The sequence below is a fragment of the Heterodontus francisci genome, chromosome 11 (assembly GCF_036365525.1).
Source record: "Heterodontus francisci isolate sHetFra1 chromosome 11, sHetFra1.hap1, whole genome shotgun sequence".
NCBI classification, from domain to species: domain Eukaryota; kingdom Metazoa; phylum Chordata; class Chondrichthyes; order Heterodontiformes; family Heterodontidae; genus Heterodontus; species Heterodontus francisci.
In genome coordinates this window covers 114,781,735-114,800,435 of record NC_090381.1, presented here as the reverse complement: position 1 = coordinate 114,800,435, position 18,701 = coordinate 114,781,735, and the positions used below count along the sequence as shown (strand labels likewise).

Genomic DNA, 18,701 nt, shown 5'->3' with positions numbered 1-18,701 from the left:
GCTGGATGTGGCAGGACTGCTGAACTTAGATCTGACCCGTTGGTTATGGGATCGCTTCGCTCTGTTTATCGCATGCTGCTTACGCAGTTTGGCACGCAGATAGTCCTATGTTGTAGCTTCGCTAGGTTGACACCTCATTTTGAGGTATGCCTGGTGCTGCCCCTGGCATGCCCTCCTGCACTCTTCATTGAACCAGGGTTGGTCTCCTGGCTTGATGGTACTGGTAAAGTGGGGGATATGCCAGGCCATGAGGTTACAGATTGTGGTTGAGTACAATTCTGCTGCTGCTGATGGCCCACAGCACCTCATGGATGCCCAGTTTTGCATTGCAAGATCTGTTCGAAATCTATCCCATTTAGCACGGTGGTTTTGCCACACAACACGATGGAGGGTATCCTCAATGTGAAGGCGGGACTTTGTCTCCACAACGACTGTGCGGTGGTCACTCCTACCAATACTGTCATGGACAGATGCATCTGCGGCAGGCAGATTGGTGAGGACAAGGTCAAGTATGTTTTCCCCTCTTGTTAGTTCCCTCTCCACCTGCCGCAGACCCAGTCTAGCAGCTATGTCCTTTAGGACTCGGCCAGCTTGGTCACTGGTGGTGCTACCAAGCCACTCTTGGTGATGGAGTTTGAAGTCCCCCACCCAGAGTACATTCTGTGCCCTTGCCACCTTCAGTGTTTCCTCCGAGTGCTGTTCAACATGAAGGAGTACTGACTTAGGGCGGCACAGTGGCGCAGTGGTTAGCACCGCAGCTTCACAGCTCCAGCGACCCGGGTTCAATTCTGGGTACTGCCTGTGTGGAGTTTGCAGGTTCTCCCTGCGTCTGCGTGGGTTTCCTCCAGGCGCTCCGGTTTCCTCCCACATGCCAAAGACTTGCAGGTTGATAGGTAAATTGGCCATTATAAATTGCCCCTAGTATAGGTAGGTGGTAGGGAAATATAGGGACAGGTGGGGATGTGGTAGGAATATGGAATTATTGTAGGATTAGTATAAATGGGTGGTTGATGGTCGGCACAGACTCGGTGGGCCGAAGGGCCTGTTTCAGTGCTGTATCTCTAAACTAAACTAAACTAAACTCATCAGCTGAGGGAGGGCAGTAGGTGGTAATCAGCAGGAGGTTTCCTTGTCCATGTTTGACCTGATGCCATGAGACTTCATGGGGTCCAGAGTCGATGTTGAGGACTCCCAGGGCAACTCCTTCCCTACTGTATACCACTGAATGAATAAAAATGAATAAAATGAATAAATGAATAAAAAAAAAAGTGGCTGAGCAAGTTGCCCTATCTGGAATGGGCAAAGTATGTGAGCTTTGACAGCAAAAAAACAAAATCCACTTGGACCATAGGAGCTGATAGTCATAATACCTGTCCAGGGAGTGTTTGATGGGACAGTGTAGAGGGGGCTTTACTCTGTATCTAACGCCATTTTTTTTCTTCATTTTTTTGAAGATGGCCTTTCTACTCCAGGCCCCTTCTATGTACATTATGTCGAGGCGGCATTTATTCCTCAGGCTCCCTTTATATACATTTAAAAAGTAACTTCATTAAAATGAAATAAGTAAACCAAAAACTCAAATTAAAATGCCATTCTCAGCGTCAATGATGCACTCCAGTCCGTGCAGTGTCCACCGGTCACAGAAGGCCTCAAACGTACTGGCGGACACGGCTTTCTCCTTCTCCAGGGACATCCAGGCGTGAACGTAACCGCAGAAGAGGGGCAGGCAATCAGGGCACACGGACCCCCCCCGACAGCCTGCAGCCTGGACCTATGAATTGCCATCATGGCCAGGCCCAGGAGCAGACCGACGAGGAGATCCTCCTCCCGGCCCATGCCCCTCCTCACCAGGTGCCCAAAGATCAGGAGCGTGGGGCTGAAGTGCAGCCAAAACTTGAGCAGCAACCCCTTTAAATATGCAAACTGGGGCTGCAACCTCACACACTCCCTATACATGTGGAACACGGAGTCGTCCAGGCCACAGAAATTACAGGCGGCCTGGGAGTCTGTGAACCTGCTTAAAAGCCCATTGCACAGGACTGCCCTGTGCAGCACCCTGCAGCCCAGGTCCCCGATGTAAAGGGGGAGAACTCCCACATTGAGAGACCTCCACCGGGGTTCCCCTTGTCGTCAGATGGCAACACGGGCATTGCCAGGGTGTGTCTGGCCAGCTGACGAGCGCAAGGAAGGGGAGGAGCAGTCCATACAGTAAATCCCTCTGCGCCGATCGGAATGGCACTGAGGTCATTTCCAAGAGGCGGCTCGAGTTGTACGGGACCGGCTCCCAAGGAGGGTTTCGGGGCCTGGGTCTGATGAGCAGTTCCAGCCGAGCGGGGGCTCAGCTCAGACAGAAGTGCTTCACACTCCCAAGCCCCCTCGTCACCCACAGTGAGGGGCGTCCCGGGGGCTTCGGCAAATCCTCCGCCCGTTGGTCTGTCCCCGGAGAAGGGCGTCCAGACAGCCGAGGCGCTCTCCTCTGCCAGCGGCGGAGTGCCCTGACTGGAGGCGACCATGTTCCAGACTCTGAATAGATCTCGGTTAAAGACAGGCAACTCCCTCAGAAAGGCACAGCTAACGTTTTCCGCCAGGAGCTGCGTGTCGTCTTGAAGGCAGTGACACTGGTGGAAAAAATAGGTCACCAGCGCACACAATCTGGGAGGACGCTCGACGTACAAGTATCTCTGCAGGGTCCGAAGGCGGAGAGTTGCAGCCTGGGTGCGGACGCACACCAGTGACTGGCCGCCCTCCTCGATCGGGAGACTCAGGACCGCGGCAGAGTCCCAGTGTTTCCTCTTGCCCCAGAAGAAATCGACGAGCTTCTTCTAGATCTTGGTGTAAAATGCAGGAAGCAGGGCCATCGTGACCAACCGGTACCACATCATCGAGGCCACCAGTTGGTTTATGACCAACGCTCGGCCCCTGTGCGAAAGCACTTGGAGCAGTCCTGTCCAGCCCCCCAGCTGAATGGAGACTTTTGCCTCTAACTCCTGCCAGTTTGCCAGCCAGGCTTCCTCAGTGGCGCTAAGGTGGACTCCCAGATAGAGGAAGGGCATGGTGCTCCACGCAAAAGGTGTTAACTCCTCGGGTAGGGAGTCCTCCCGCCACTGACCCACCAAGAGTCGGGAACATTTCTCCCAATCGTTCCTTGCGGAGGATGCGGCAGAAAACGTCTGCTGGCAGTTGTGCATCCTCCGCAGGTCAATGGGATCTGTGACCGCGAGGAGCACATCATCGGTGAAAGCCGAGAGGACGACCCGCACGGCCGGCCCACACAAAGCCAAACCCGTCAACCTCCTGCGAAGTAGGCACAGGAACGGCTCCATGCAGATGGTATACAATTGGCCAGTCATGGGGCATCCCTGACACACTCCTCTCCCAAAGTGAAGGGGCGCCATCAAGGACCCATTAACCTTGACCAGACACACTGTGGCAGCGTATAAAAGTCAGACCCGGGCCACAAAATGCAGCCCGAGTCCGAATGTGCGCAGAGTCTTGAAAAGATATGTGATCCACCCTGTTGAACGCCTTCTCCTGATCGAGTGAGAGAAAGCCGACCGACTGACCAGTCCTCTGGGTAAGATGGATCAGGTCCCGGACCAGGTGGATGTTGTCCTGGATGGACTGGCCTGGGACCGTGTAGGACTGGTCGGGGTGGATCATTTGGGCCAGCACGGAGCCCTGGCGGATAGACATAGCCGGATTTTATAATCCGTGCTGAAGAGGGAGATCGGACAGCAGTTCTTAAGCAGATGGAGATCGCCCCTCTTCAGCAGCAGGACGATGACCGCCCTACGCCACGAGAGGGGCATCTGCCTGGTCGCCAGGCCTTCCCCCAGGACCCGTGCATAATCATCCCCCAGGACGTCCCAGAATGCCCTGAGGAACTCTCCGATCAGCCCGTCCAGCCCCGGGGACTTGCCCCTCGAGAGCTGGTGGAGGGCGCCGGTCAGCTCCGCCAACGTGAGCGGAGCCTCCAATCCTTCGGCGCCATCCGGGCTGACCTTCGGCAGGTTGTCCCACAAAACTCTGTGCGCGCCCTCGCTAGACAGATCCGGAGAGAACAACGCACTGTAATAGGTACGGACCAGGAAGCCCATTCCCTCCAGATCCGTGATGGAGGCTCCGTCGTCGGCCAGCAGCTCAACGAGCTGCTTACGGACCCTCCGCCATTTTTCCAGCGAGTAGAAGAAGGGTGAAGCGCGGTCCAATTCTTTCAGGATCTGAATCTGCGACCTCACGTATGAGCCTCGGGACCCTATGAGCTGCAGGTCCCCCAGCACGCCCTTCTTCTCTGTATGCCTGCCACAGGGCCGGGTCTGCAACGGCATGACTGAGGCGGGACTCCAAGTCGAGCACCTCCCTCTCTAGGTGCCCAATCTCGGCTTCCCGCCTCTTGGCTGACCCCTACTCGTACTCCTGACAGAAGACGCGGATGTGAGTCTTGCCCACATCCCACCATAGCCTCAAGGAGGGGAAACCCCCCTGCTTCCTTCTCCACTCGACCCAGATTCAATGTAACAAATCCCGGAATTGCTTGTCCTCCAGCAGCCGGTCGTTAAAGTGCCAGTATGTGGACCCCGCCCGTGTGCGGAGCGGAGTGAACTCCGCCCACGCCAGGTGGTGGTCCGAGCACGGCACCAACCGCAGGTAGGCCACCGAGAGATGGGAGATGAACGCCTGCAAAAAGTAGAGGCGGTCGATTCGGGACTTTCATCCTCCAGACCTCCACGTGAAGGCGCTGGAGTCAGGATGGAGATTCCACCAGATGTTCACCAAGTTGAGGGAGCTGATGTGTTCCCTCAACTTCTCCACCGACGCTTAGCCGCGCTGGGGACCGGAGCAATCCCCCACCTCGAGGGTACAGTTAAAATCCCCCCTGAGGATGATGCACTCGCCGCTATCGATGGAGCTCAAGAGAGCGGACACTTCTTCAAAGAAGCGCACTTATAACGCGCTGGGTCTGGGTGCATACCCATTCACAAAGTGGAGCCTCACACTACCCAGGCGAACGGCAAGGTGGAGCAAGCGGCCCTGCACAAGCTCCTTGACCCCCAAGATCTCCGGCTGTAAAGTCAGGGCCAACAAGATAGCCACCCCACTAGAAATAGGGGTGAGGTGACTCATGTAGATCCCACCCTGCCACTCCAGGAGCCAGGTGGCTTTGTCTCTCGGGATGGTGTGGGTTTCCTGCAGAAAGCTCACCGCGTATCTCCCTTCCCTGAGGACTGAGAGATTGTGAAATCTGCGGTGAGACCCCCTGCTGCCATTGATGTTGAGGCTGGCTATGATTATCTTAATGTCAAAGGCACTTAAAAAACCCGTCACCAACACTTCACTGTGAGGAGGGAGTGGAAGTGCACCTGGCCTTCCACTCCCCCAGCAACCCATTGAGGAACGCTTTAAATCGGTGCCTCTCAATCAGTTTCACGCCCGCACCCTTCCCCGCTTTCTTGAGGACCAGCTGAACTTTACTGCGGCCACCCCTGCATGTCGTAAGGAATTCCCGGAGTTCTGCCATAGGGATGAGAGGAAATTTTGTGGGAAACACAAGGGACTCCACCACCTCACTGGTGATGGAATCAAGATCATCCTCCGTGCCCCACATCGAGTCCCCATCCTCCCACTTGCAGGTTGATAGGTAAATTGGCCATTATAAATTGTCACTAGTATCGGTAGGTGGTAGGGAAATATAGGGACAGGTGGGGATGTTTGGTAGGAATATGGGATTAGTGTAGGATTAGTATAAATGGGTGGTTGATGGTCGGCACAGACTCGGTGGGCCGAAGGGCCTGTTTCAGTGCTGTATCTCTAATCTAATCTAATCTAATCTATCCTCCTCCGGGTCATCACCACCAGCGGCCGACACACCCACCGCACACTGTGGGGTGGACATCCCGGCCGCACCAGCTGGTCCCGCCTCTGTCAGGATCCCATCCCCAGGATCGATGGCAGAGCAGTCCTCTCTGGGTTCTAGTGTGAAACTGGAGCCTATGGGCGCCAGTGGTTCAGGACCCCCCCCCGCCCCGACCTCCGTCCCCAGGCCAATGAGCGGTCCATGGGAGACAGAAGATCCCGACTCCAGAAATCCAGCTGGAGCCGAGACAGGAGGCGGAGAGAGGAGGCCATCTCCCATCACGCCAGCGCCCACCAACCCAGCAGACGGGGCAGCATTTTCAATTATAACTGGGTCGGGTATCTCCTGGGTGGGAGTGCAGTTTAGCCGGGAGCGCCGACCCATTGGGGCCTCGCCCTCCCCTCCACTCCACTCAGGGCACCCGACCCAGTGGCAAAATGGGAGTCTTCTCCAGGAACATCCCCACACTCCCCCACCACAAGCAGGGCTCCACTTGCTCCTTAAGAAGGGACTGCATGTTCAGTGGCCCCACCCATCACCTCCATCCTGAGGGCTGGGGAGCTCCTGCCCAGATTTTAAAGCCTTGATGGTGGTGGTAGCAGGGGGAACCTGGGATCCAAACCAGGAGACTGCTCCCCTCCAACAGATGGGCCCTGTGTTGCCTCCGTGGAGGGGTGCCTTCTCCTCTTTTTCCCACTTGGGCGTGGAGGCTCAGAGACCTTCATATCATCAGAGGCCTCCGCCTCCGCACCCTACTTTTGTTTACATTACTCTGGTCCTGAGCTTGTGGGTTCCCTGGGATTGGGCATTGGGCTGAGCACAGGCTTGGGTTGTGCCATGGTGTCCAGGGGACACACCTCTTGGTGTTTATTTTTCCTCCGCATCTTCCTTCCACTCGGACGGGCATTCCCCTCCCCGCCGGAGGCCATGAAAAACACAGCCTCCGGAACCGACTGAACGGTGTCTGTTGAAGGTGTAGAGGGAGTGGGAGGAGGTACAGTGGTGCCACCCTGCACCGCTGAGGTGGAGTTGGTGGCCAGGAGGTTGGGCCAGTTCTTACAAACATGCCCCACCCCCTTGCTGACACGGCACCGCGCCCCGTCCGAGGTCCAGAAGACGCGGTAGGTCATCTTCTGGAACTCCACACTGAAGTGGTCCTCCAAGACCTCCTCCCACATCAACTGCTTACATAGCTGGCGGCAGGAGTAGACATGCCGGAGGTTGTTTTCCCGAAGACCGAGCGGGACTGAGGTGATCCCCGACCTCACCTCTCCCAGATGGTGCAGGTGGGGGAGCAGGACCTCACTGGGAATGAAGGGCAGGACGTTTGACCCAGAGGGTCCACCGGCAGGAAGGTTCCCCCCACAGTGAGCCCCTTACTCAGGACACCACCTGCTCGGTCTTCAGGAAGAACACAGCCTTCCTGTACATTTTTGAGGCTGCCACAATGGCCGAGGGGCCGACAACCTTGGCCATTGCCTTTACACAGGCCTCTATAGAGGGATGGGGATAGCTCTTTACCCCATGGCTAGATGTAATTAATTTTAAGGGTGACGGGGGTCACATGGGCAGCCACAGAGGCTACAGCCACATAGGTATGAGAGGGCCCCGCCACCGATGATGATGGGCTTGCCATGGGTTCAAGAGCCAAACCCATCCCAAATTGCAGGCTTGCAAAAAAAAACAAACAAACAAAAGTTTGCAAGAAATAACGTCTAAACAACCATTAGGTTTGGGGAGAGGCTGAGGGTATACAGTAAAGGGGAAAGACAGGCTGCAAGCGATGACTTTGTTATAAGGGTGGTACACAGAGCACTCTAAACAGTCCTCAGTAACACTCCTGGTCTTCTAGTTGTGGGAGGGGTCTTCACCCGGGTCAGCTGAAAGCTGCCCAGACTTGGCAATTAGGGTGGGGAGGGAGCTTCCTTGTGTATTCAATGCAATTGCACAGCTCCCTGTAGAATTGTACCCCTTGTTGTTCCGGCCTCTTCCACCTCCCACAGCAGTCCAAATCAAACAAAGGTCTGGTGCTCGACTACCCACCTCCAAATACAGCCTTATTCCCAAACTCTTTTCCTCCTCTGCAGCAAATGTTATCCAAAAGTGTTGCAGCTCTCACCTCAGCACTCCCTGTCCAGCAGCACTGTCAGCTGTCCCTCATTAATGCACTCAGTTATTCCAATTAGGCAGCAGCCAACCCCATGCTGTACCTGCCCTGGGAGTGTTTGATGAAGAACAAGGTGCCTGAAATGACAATGTGTTCCAGTCTTCAGCATGACTGGATGAGCAATCATTCACCAGTGTTGATATTTTGTCACTCACCGCATTGATGCCAGAGAATTGCTGGGATATGTGCAGCAGCAAGGCAACGATGATGGGCTGTCGGTAGCGGGACAAGGAGAACAACTGCATCACAGACACCTTCAGCTCTTTCTGGATCTCCTTCTTCTCCTTCTTCATCTCCTCAATATGCTTGTCAGTGTCAGATGTCCCCAGTAATCTTTTCAAACCTGATGAATGCAGAGAACCGCATGAATTCATTACCAAGATCAGTACAGAGGACAGAAGAAACTTGCAAATACATCAATCTTGACCAGGACACCAGAGAGAACACCCCTTGAATTCTCCAAAAAAGTACCATGGAATTTTTTACATACACCTGACAAGGCAGATGGGGCCTTGATTTAAAGTCTCATCTGAAAGATGTACCTCCAACAGTGCAGCACTCCCTCAGTACTGACACTGAGGGTGTCAGCCTAGATATTGTGCGCGAGTCTCTGGAGTGCGACTCGAAACCACGATCTTCTGACTCAGGGGCAAGAGTGACATTATTCACAGAAGAGCGGGGAAGTTCATTCCGGTGCCCTGGGCCAATATTTATCCATCAACCAACATCACTTAAATAAACAGATTATCCAATCATTTATCACATTGCTGTTTGTGGGATCTTGCTGTGCACATATTGCAAGGAATTCAGAAAGGGGATTTGCACAAGTGTGCCTCCTCCCCATTACTTTGCTGAGGTCTGAAATCCCTGTAATCCAAACTGCGCCAATATTTTGTTTCTCATTGTGTGTTTTCTTTCAGACAATGAAAACCAGACAAATTGCTTCAAGCAAAGTTGAAGTTACTGTGACATTCACCTATTCTGGGCATCTATTCCAGGATGACACACTTCTTTTATTTAATTACAAACTACAGCAGGTAAGAGAGCATCTGGGAGGATCTAAAACAGGTTATCATGTGTGACATTTCATGAGAACTAAAGAATGTAACACACATAACAAGCAGAGTCAACCTTCAGCTCAGTGGTTGCTATTGGTGCCTCTGAGTCAGAAGGTTATGGATTTGAATTCTGTTCCAGACATTCCCAGTGAGTGGATTCCGAGCTCAGCTCGGATTTCTGGATTGACATTCGGAGGAATACTTGTATCTGGGTAACCCTTCCTTCCACTCATTGTGTGGAAGCCCATAAAACCACCCCGCTGTATAGCACTAACCCTCTCTGGGAGAAAGATATTCACGACCATGGAATGAGTGTTCACATTACGGCCTGTCAGACTGTTGCCCACCATGTGGATCCTCCCATTACTTCACGCCATCCTCCAAGGGAAGAGTTCAACGATATGGAAGCAATTGACTGAGGCAGTGCTGCACCGTCGGGGGTGCTACACTGTCAGAGGTGCTGCTTTTTAAATGAGATGTTAAACTGAAGCCCTGTCTGCTCTCTCATGTGTGTGTAAAAGATCCTATTGCACCTCTGATAGTGCAGCACTCCCTCAGTACCACCCCTGCGACAATGCAGCGCTCCCTCAGTGCTCCTCCTCCAATAGTGCAGCACTCCTCAGTACTGCCTCTCTGAGTGCAGCACTCCTCAGTACTGCCCTTCTGAGTGCAGCACTCCTCAGTATTGCCCCTCTGACAGTGCAGCACTCCTCAGTACTGCCCCTCTGAGTGCAGCACTCCTCAGTACTGCCCCTCTGACAGTGCAGCACCCCCTCTGTACTGTCCCTCTGACAGTGCAGCACTCTCAGTACTGCCCCTCTGACAGTGCAGCGCTCCCTCAGTACTGACCCTCCAACAGTGCAGTACTCTCTCAGTACTGACCTTCCAACAGTGTAGCACTCTCTCAGTACTGCCCCTCCGACAGTGCAGCACTCCCTCAGTACTGACCCTCCTACAGTGCAGCACTCTCTCAGTACTGCCTCTCTAACAGTGCAGCACTCCCTCAGTACTGCCCCTCCAGCAGTGCAGCCCTCCCTCAGTATTGAGTCTGGGAATATGGTGAGAATGATGGTGATCCTTGAGTTGGGTACGGATCCCAGCCTCAAGAGGAGAAGTTGCTTTTGACCCGCCCTCGCCGTTCACTCACTCTTCCTCGCCTCTTCTTCATTTCCGAGTTTTATGTAGAGGTAGCGTGGACTCTTGGGGCAGAAGGGCAGTAGGATAGTCTGTAAGATGGCCGGCACGCCTGACAGGCCAAGAAGTAAAGGCCACAACCGGTCATTACCCAGCAAGAAATCCAAACCAAACACCTACCAGGAGAAAAAACAAGAAGAAAAGAACTTTCATTTGTAAAGTGATTTCCACAATCACAATATGTTTCAAAAGCACTTCACAGCCAATGAAGTACTTTTTAAGAGCATAAGAAATAGGAGCAGGAGTTGGTCACTTGGCCCTTTAAACCTGCTTCGACATTCAAAAAGATCATGGCTGATCGTCTGCCTCAACTACACCTTCCCTCACTATTCCCACATCCCTTAATTCCCTTAGCACCCAAAGATCTATTCACCTCTATCTTGAATACACTCAACAACTGCACACGCACAGCTCTCTGGGGGAGAGAATTCCAAAGATTCACAAAGAGTGAAGAAATTTCTTCTTATCTCAATCCTAAATGGCCAACCACTTATCCTGAGACTGACCCAGTTTCTTTGACTCATGTAGAAGGATACCCAGGTCTCCCTGAACGCACACATTTACCAGTATCTTACCATTCAAAAAATATTCTGCTTTTATATTGTTCGCGCCAAATTGGATAACCTCATACTTCACCACATCTGCCATGTTCTTGGCCACTCACCCAACCTGTCCTTCTCCCTCTGCAGCCTCTTTGCAACCTCCTCTCTCCTAACTTTGTATTATCAGCAAACCTGGACACATTACACTCAGTCCCCTCATCTAAGTCATAGATATAGATTGTTAATAGATGAGGCCCAAGTACTGATCCTTGTGGTACCCCACCGGTTGCAGCCCACCAAACTGAAAATGACATATTTATTCCTACTCCCTGTTTTCTGTCCACTAACCGATCGTCAGTCTATGCTAATATATTACCCCAATCCCGAGTCCTAATATTGTGTCATGATCTCCTGTGTAGTACCTTATCAAATGCTTTGTGAAAATCCAAATACACTACATCCGCAGGTTCCCCCTTATCCATCCTCAAACACGATTTCCTTTCCGTAAATCCATGATAACTCTGCTTAATCATATTATGATCTTCTAAGTGCCCTGTTATCATATCCCTAATAATAGATTTTGAAACATGGTCACTGTTGCAAGGTAGGCAATGAAACAGCCAATTTGCACACAGCAAGCTCCCACAAACAGCAATGACTTAATGACCAGATCATCTGTTTTTTGGTTGTGGGATAAATATTGGGTCAGGACACTGGGGAGAACTCCCCAGACCAGCATTTGGAAACCTGACTGATTTGCCCATTTGCTATCCAGAAGATGCTGTGGCTAATTGTCTTACCATTCAAACCAACATCAGCTGACTGGACAAAGTTCTGTGAAGGTAACTGGGACCTTCCTCCTCCAGCTGAATCAGTAGTAGTAGTAAGTGTCTTGGAAGACAATAGACTGCGCTGGGGGTGTATGTCACTTCTGAGTTAAACATCACATTTTGTGGCTACAGAGGCTGACTTGTGAGTGACAATCCCTTCCACATCTGGCACAGATGAATATTGTTGGTCCGAGACCTTCCCGTGTTGTACCAACGTTTAACCACAAAGCTGGAGTGTCCTCTCCAGGGCGCAGGCCTAGGCAAACAGCATGGAGACCCTGAGTTGCCCAAGCATCAGGAACCTCTCCCCACATTGTGAATATTGTCCAAAGGAAAGGAAATAAAAACCAGTACCGTTTGGTACCAGCTTTGCTGCAGGAGTTGCTGGAAAACTGCCTGATAAGTAACAGGTAATCACCTGTTGGACTCTTCTCTAGATTTTCTGTCGGGGTTTGCTCCCTAAGCCTTCTTCTCTGCCAAGACACCCACAAGGCAGTGAGGCTATTTACCCACAGCTGGGGGTCTGCTGAATGTGGCACATCATTTGGTGCACCTAGGTTGGGTAATTCACTCCACCCCACCCCCTCACCCCTCCTTCCGCCATCTGCACTCACCCCCACCTCCACCACAACCTCCCAAAAAACTCCACAGCTTAACAACATAACAGGAAGTCAGACCATACAGTTCAATTCAACTCTGGGGGTAACCAATGCAGGCACGTGTGGCTGAATGGCCTCCTTCTGTGCTGCTTGTTTCGATGATAATTTAATAACTCCACACTGTGGAATGACCTTCACTATATGGACTACAACAGATCAAGATGAAAGCCCACCACCATCTTCTCAAGGGGCAACTAGGGATGGGCAACAAATGCCGGCCTTGCCAGCAACACCCACAATCAAGCAAAATAAAATGTAAAGATTAATTTCTCACAGGAAGAAATTTCTCATGCATGGGAATTGAGGGTTGTAACATTAGAATTGGGAGAGCTGCTTAATCAATCTTGATGATGGTAGCTGCTCTTGTTAAAATCCCATAGTTAGTGCAAGGTTTGTTGAAATGCTGTACCTGGCTGAGAAGGATACCTATGACGATGGCCAACTGATGAATAGTGCCCAGGGCCCCTCGTAAACTTGTGGGTGAGATCTCTCCGACGTACATGGGCACCAATCCTGTAGACAGCCCTGGAAGGAGGTTAAAAGAGAACTTGGTTGGTTTTCCGTGAAGCATTCAAACAACAATGGCATCCACAAGTTAAAGGATCCTTTTGATAAAGGTCATGCCAAGGTCCACATCATTGTGATGACATGGTCCAACTGTCAGCCCATTGCTGCAATGGCAATGTCCAAGCGAGTTGCATCTACAATCTGACAAGGGTTGTCTGAGAGAAACTGACTCTACCTCACAAAGCTTTTTTCTCCCCCGACCACACAGTGAGGTAGGTTTTCAATCTAATGTGTAAGGTGTAACACTGGCATTGCAAATTGGCCACCTGTTCTACAACCCCTCTGCTCCCTGGTTTTTATTTCCATTGAGATGGATAGAAATGAAAATCTGCAGTTTCGGTGAATGGAAAACATTCCATTCTGAACAGCTCCAGGTGAATTTGCTTCTGTCTGCTCCCATCCTCTATGAATTAGGAAACATAGAGTCATAGAGTCATACAGCACAGAAACAGGCCTTTCGGCCCATCATTTTCCCTTCGCATTTGGTCTCACCCTACAGGGTCTTGCACAGTTTAATGCATGAGATTTTCACCTCCATAATGGACAAGTAACTTCATAGGGCTTAATGTAAAAAATGCAATACCACGTCTCCAGAGAAAACTGAAATTTCCTCTGGATCCACAGCAAGTCCTCCTTATAACCAAGTGGGGCTATGTTGGAGATCATTAGGAAATCTTCAGAGGTGATGTTGAAATTGCTTAGTTTACTAGTCACAGAAAAAAGCTGACAAAAATGTTTATACTTTACCACAATAAAATCCAGTGATAGCCCGTCCTGTAATGATGAGTATGTGCGATGGGCCCAATTTGGCCAGTCCCATTAGAACAGCACCAACTATTGCGAGGATATTCGCAGCTAACATAGCCTTCAGTCTGGAAAGAGAATCAAATGTTAAAATTACTTCTTTCTACGTAATCCCATTCAAACGCTCCTTTGCAGAGAGAATATTGCACTCCCATTAGAGTGGTGAGGTGGAGTGGTCCACATTTAGTAAGACCCATAGTGCAAGTCAACACTAAGATTTTCCATTCATAGGACCATATAGCACAGAAGGAGACTATTCAGATCACTGTGCCTATGCTTGAAAGAGCATTCCAATTAATTCCACTCCCCCCACTCTTTCCCCATGGCCCTGCAAATGTTTTCTTTTCTTTTATTCTTTCATGGGATGTGGGCATCAATGGCAAGGCCAACATTTGTTGCCCATCCCAAGGGAATGGCTTGCTGTACCATTTCAGAGGGCAGTTAAGAGTCAACCACATTGCTGTGGGTCTGGAATCACATGTAGGCCAGACCGGGTAAGGACAGCAGATTTCCTTCCCTAAAGGACATTCGTGAACCAGATGGGTTTTTACAACAATCAATGATTGTTTCATGGTACCATTCCTGAGAATAGCTTTCAATTCCAGATTTTTTTAAATTAATTAATTGAATTTAGATTCCACTAGCTGCTGTAGTGGCATTTCCCCAGAGCATTAGTCTGGATCTCTGGGTTATTAGTTCAGTGACATTACCCCGACACCACTGCCATTTCAGACAGCGCATTTCACATCGTAACAACTCACTGAGTAAAAACATTCTCCTCATTTTCCCCTCTGGCTTTTTTTTGCCAGTTATCTTAAATCTGTGTCCTCTGGTTACTGACCCTCTCACAGAATCACAGAATGACAGAATAATACAGTGCAGAAGAGGCCCTTCGGCCCATCAAGTCTGCACCGATTCATTAAAGACACCTGTCCTGTCTACCTAAACCCATTTGCCAGCACTTGGCCCATAGCCTTGAATGTTATGACGTGCCAAGTGCTCATCCAGGTACTTTTTAAAGGATGTGAGGCAACCCGCCTCTACCACCCTCCCAGGCAGGGCACTCCAGACTGTCATCACCCTCTGGGTAAAAAAGTTCTTCCTCAAATCCCCTTTAAACCTCCCGCCCCGCACCTTAAACTTGTGTCCCCTCGTAACTGACCCTTCAACTAAGGGGAACAGCTGCTCCCTATCCACCCTGTCCATGCCCCTCATAATCTTGTACACCTCGATCAGGTCACCCCTCAGTCTTCTCTGACCCAGCGAAAACCTCTTACCACTGCAAACAGTTTCTCCTTATTGACTCCATCAAAACCCCTCATGATTTTGAACACCTCTATTAAATCTTTGCTCGAAGGAGAAGAACCAAAGGTTAGAAAAGAAAACGTGATAAAACAAGTTAAACAAGAATTAGCTGTGAGTAGACACTAAGTTTTGAATGTAATGGCCCATAGATTGTGGGAAATAGGGAAGACAGAGGAAGCCCCACTGTAATAGGGGCCTTGGAAAAAATTACTCGCAATCTCAATGTCATTATTATTAGAATACCGAGAGCAGGGAGAGACTAGAATGTTCTATTCCATCTCGGGAGGAACATGAGTGAGATGTTCTGACCAGTGTTGGCCACTCTAGTGCCAATACAACAGAGAAAGAAAGATTGACAGAGATACACTGGGAATTTTCTTGGGTCTCTCCTGATCGTCAAAGGATTCTCGGAACCCTTGGTTAGACGCGCGTGTGGATTTTCTGCCAATCTTCTGCTGAAGTTACTGTGGCCAATCAGAAGAATCCCTGAGGAAATTCCCAATATGAGAGTTTGGGGAGGAGAGGGGAATTGGCTGTTAGATAACAAGATTCTTCCTTCTTGTCAGCTCAGGTTTTTTCAGAGAAAGATAATGGAGTCTCCCCAGATTTTGGAGCAGTATTCATCAGATTTAGAGAGTTAAGAGATGCTGAAGAAAAATGCTTTTGAAGGAAGGCACTTGCATTTATATAGCACCTTTCACAATGCAGTTCGTCCCAACGTGTTTCGTAACTAATGAAGACTATTTGAAGTATAGTCACTGTTGTAATGTAGGAAACAAAACATGCAAGTTTCACATAACAAGCTCCGAGAAACATCCATGAAACAAATGACAGTATTATAAAACACAGAAGGAGGCCATTCAGCCCATTGTGGCTGTGTTAGTTCTTTGAAAGAGCTATCCAATCCTTTCCAGCTCCTGCTTTTTCCCCACAACTCTGCAATTTTTTCTTTTTCTGTGTTTTATTTAACGATGTTGGTTGAGAATAAATATTGGAGAGGAGATCAGAACTGGTTCCATGGGATCTTTTACATCCACCAAAGAGGGCAGATGGTTTAACATCTCACCCAAAACGCAGCACCTCTAACAGTGCAGAACCCTTCAGTACTGGTACTGGGCACACCAAGCTAGTTTAGGTAATCTAATCTCTGGAGAGGGATTTGAACCCACAACCTATTAACTCAGATGTAAGAGTGCTGCCCACCAAACCACAGCTGACACCTTAATCTAACTGAATGAACCAAACTATTGGAGGCAGCTTTAGTAAGGGAGAGGGTTGGGCATTTGCACTTGAGATCTAACATTAGTGCCGCACAATTCTGTAAGGGCATTTGTTGATCTCCACAATACCCCATTTTACACTGGTAATTGCTGGCCGAGACAGTTTCTTCAGTTTATTACCTGATGTGATGAGAAATATTTAAAACAAATGGAAATGTTTATAACATTTCACCTTTCATCCACACCTCTGTGTTCTGATTCAAATTTTCCCTTTAATCTCTGTATACATCCCATTCTTCAGAGTAACCAAGGTAATGAGTGTTGGCCATTCAACACAGAAACATCACACCAAACCCGATCTTTGAATTTTGACTTGCTTGCTTTCCAGCAAGGCTCAGCAATGAGGAGGAGGAACCTAGGTAAATATTTCACCTCCTCCCTTGCTCAGCTGTGCTAAGGCTATTTCGAGCATCAATATTGAAATATACTACATTGGTTTGAGTGGTGCCATCTCTGTGGGAGTAGTCATGGGTAATTCAGAAAAGAGGGTAAAAGTTATAGTTGGTGTAAGCTGGTCCTGCTCAGGTCAAAGTTGGCCTGATCTTCTTCTCTGCCTTTCCAGCTCTGTGCAATGGTGACGATCTAATTCCATACCTGCCCAGCTTGTCTGCTAGATATCCAACAAAGAATGACGAGAACATTCCCCCAATGCAGAAGATGGAGACTGATAGAGTCCAGTAAACGATGACGCTGCGATATTTGAGTGGATTGGTTGCTTCTGTGATATTTCCAGCCATTGTCTCGCTCTGGGCAATATTGAAGATACGAGCATAATGCATCTCGATTACCTGGATCGAATGAGAAAGCCACATTGATTCTACTTTTTCCATTTATACCTCTTTTAGAGCCATTTTTAAAATTTATCCTATTACCATCTCATTTTGGTTTGCACCATTATCCCTTTGTCATTTAATCTCTCTTGTCTTCCACCCTATCACAGATCTTTCCTTTTGTTCTTTCTCCTCTCCCCCCATTTCCCTGCCTCTGCACTTGCCACATTTCTAAGATTTCCCAGTTCTGATGAAAGGTCACTGACCTGAAACGTTAACTCTATTTCTCTCTCCACAGATGCTGCCAATCCTGCTGAGTATTTCCAGCATTCTCAAACAACAGAGAATTGAACCATCTCCCGTTGATGTTCAATGGCATTACAATCACTGAATCCTCCACTATAAACATCCTGGGCTCACCATTGACCAGAAACTGAACTGGACCAACCAAATAAATGCTGTGGCGACAAGAACAGGTTAGAGGCCGGGAATTCTGCGGTGGGTAACTCACCTCGCGTCTCCCCAAAGCCTGTCCACCATCTACAAGGCACAAGTCAGGAGTGTAATGGAATACTCTCCACTTGCCTGCATGGGTGCAGCTCCAACAACACTCAGGAAGCTCGACACCATCCAGGACAAAGCAGCCCATTTGATTGGCACCCCATTTACCACCTTCAATATTCACTCCCTCCACCACTGACGCACAGTGGCAGCAGTGTATACTATCTACAGGATGCACTGCAGCAACTCATCAAGACTCCTTCGACAGCACCTTCCAAACCCACAACCTCTACCACCTAGAAGGCCAAGGGCAGCAGATGCATGGGAACACCACCACCTGCAAGATCCCCTCCAAGTCGCACACCATCCTGACTTGGAAATATATCACTGTTCCTTTACTGTCGCCAGGTCAAAATCCTGGAACTCCCTTCCTAACTGTGGGTGTACCTACACCCCAAGGACTGCAGCGGTTCAAGAAGCCAGCTCAACACCACCTTCGCTAGGGCAATTAGGGATGGGCAGCAAATGCTGGCCTAGTCAGCGATGCCCACATACCATGAATGAATAAATTAAAAAAGGGGATTAGGAGGCTGAGAGAGGGAAGTGGGGGATTAGGAGTTTCAGAGTGCCAAATGGGGATCAAGAGGCTGAGAGAGGGGAGTGAGGGATCTGGAGATTGAGTGAGGGGAGTGAGGGATCAGGAGGCTGAGAGAGCAGAGTGGCAGATCAGGCGATTGGGAGAATGGAGTGAGGAATCAGGAGATTGAGAGAGCAGAGTGGCAGATCAGGAGATTGGGAGAATGGAGTGAGGAATCAGGAGATTGAGAGAGCAGAGTGGCAGATCAGGAGATTGAGAAAGGGGCGTGGGGGACCGAGTGCCTGAGAGGGGAATTGCCTGGGAGGCTCAAAGAGGGAAATGGGAGACTGGGACCTTAAACGAGGGAACAGGCATTTGGGATCGTTAGACCAAGTGATCTGAAACCAAGAAGAGCTGAGCAGCATTGGAGAACCCACAATATTCAGGAGAACAGGCCCAGACCAGGAATGGGTGAGTGTGATTCACTGAAGGGGATACGATACCAACCACCACAATGACACACATAAGTGGCTCCAACACTTCCATCTCTTGGGTGATCTATTGCTTTGAAAGCAACGATTATCCCTTCTAAT

At 49.8% G+C, this 18,701-nt stretch overlaps 1 protein-coding gene across 1 annotated transcript in view; it reads right to left on the bottom strand.

Annotated features, from left to right (window-relative positions):
• LOC137375480 (solute carrier family 2, facilitated glucose transporter member 2-like) overlaps positions 1–18,701 on the bottom strand; it is a 113,060-nt gene that overhangs the window by 78,572 nt on the left and 15,787 nt on the right. Inside the window, exons 3-7 of the mRNA XM_068042808.1 lie at positions 16,855–17,048; positions 13,619–13,743; positions 12,714–12,829; positions 10,227–10,389; positions 8,177–8,364 (exon numbers count right to left, since the gene is read on the bottom strand). Coding sequence (XP_067898909.1) covers positions 8,177–8,364; positions 10,227–10,389; positions 12,714–12,829; positions 13,619–13,743; positions 16,855–17,048 — 786 coding nt within the window. The remainder of the gene's footprint in view (positions 1–8,176; positions 8,365–10,226; positions 10,390–12,713; positions 12,830–13,618; positions 13,744–16,854; positions 17,049–18,701) is intronic.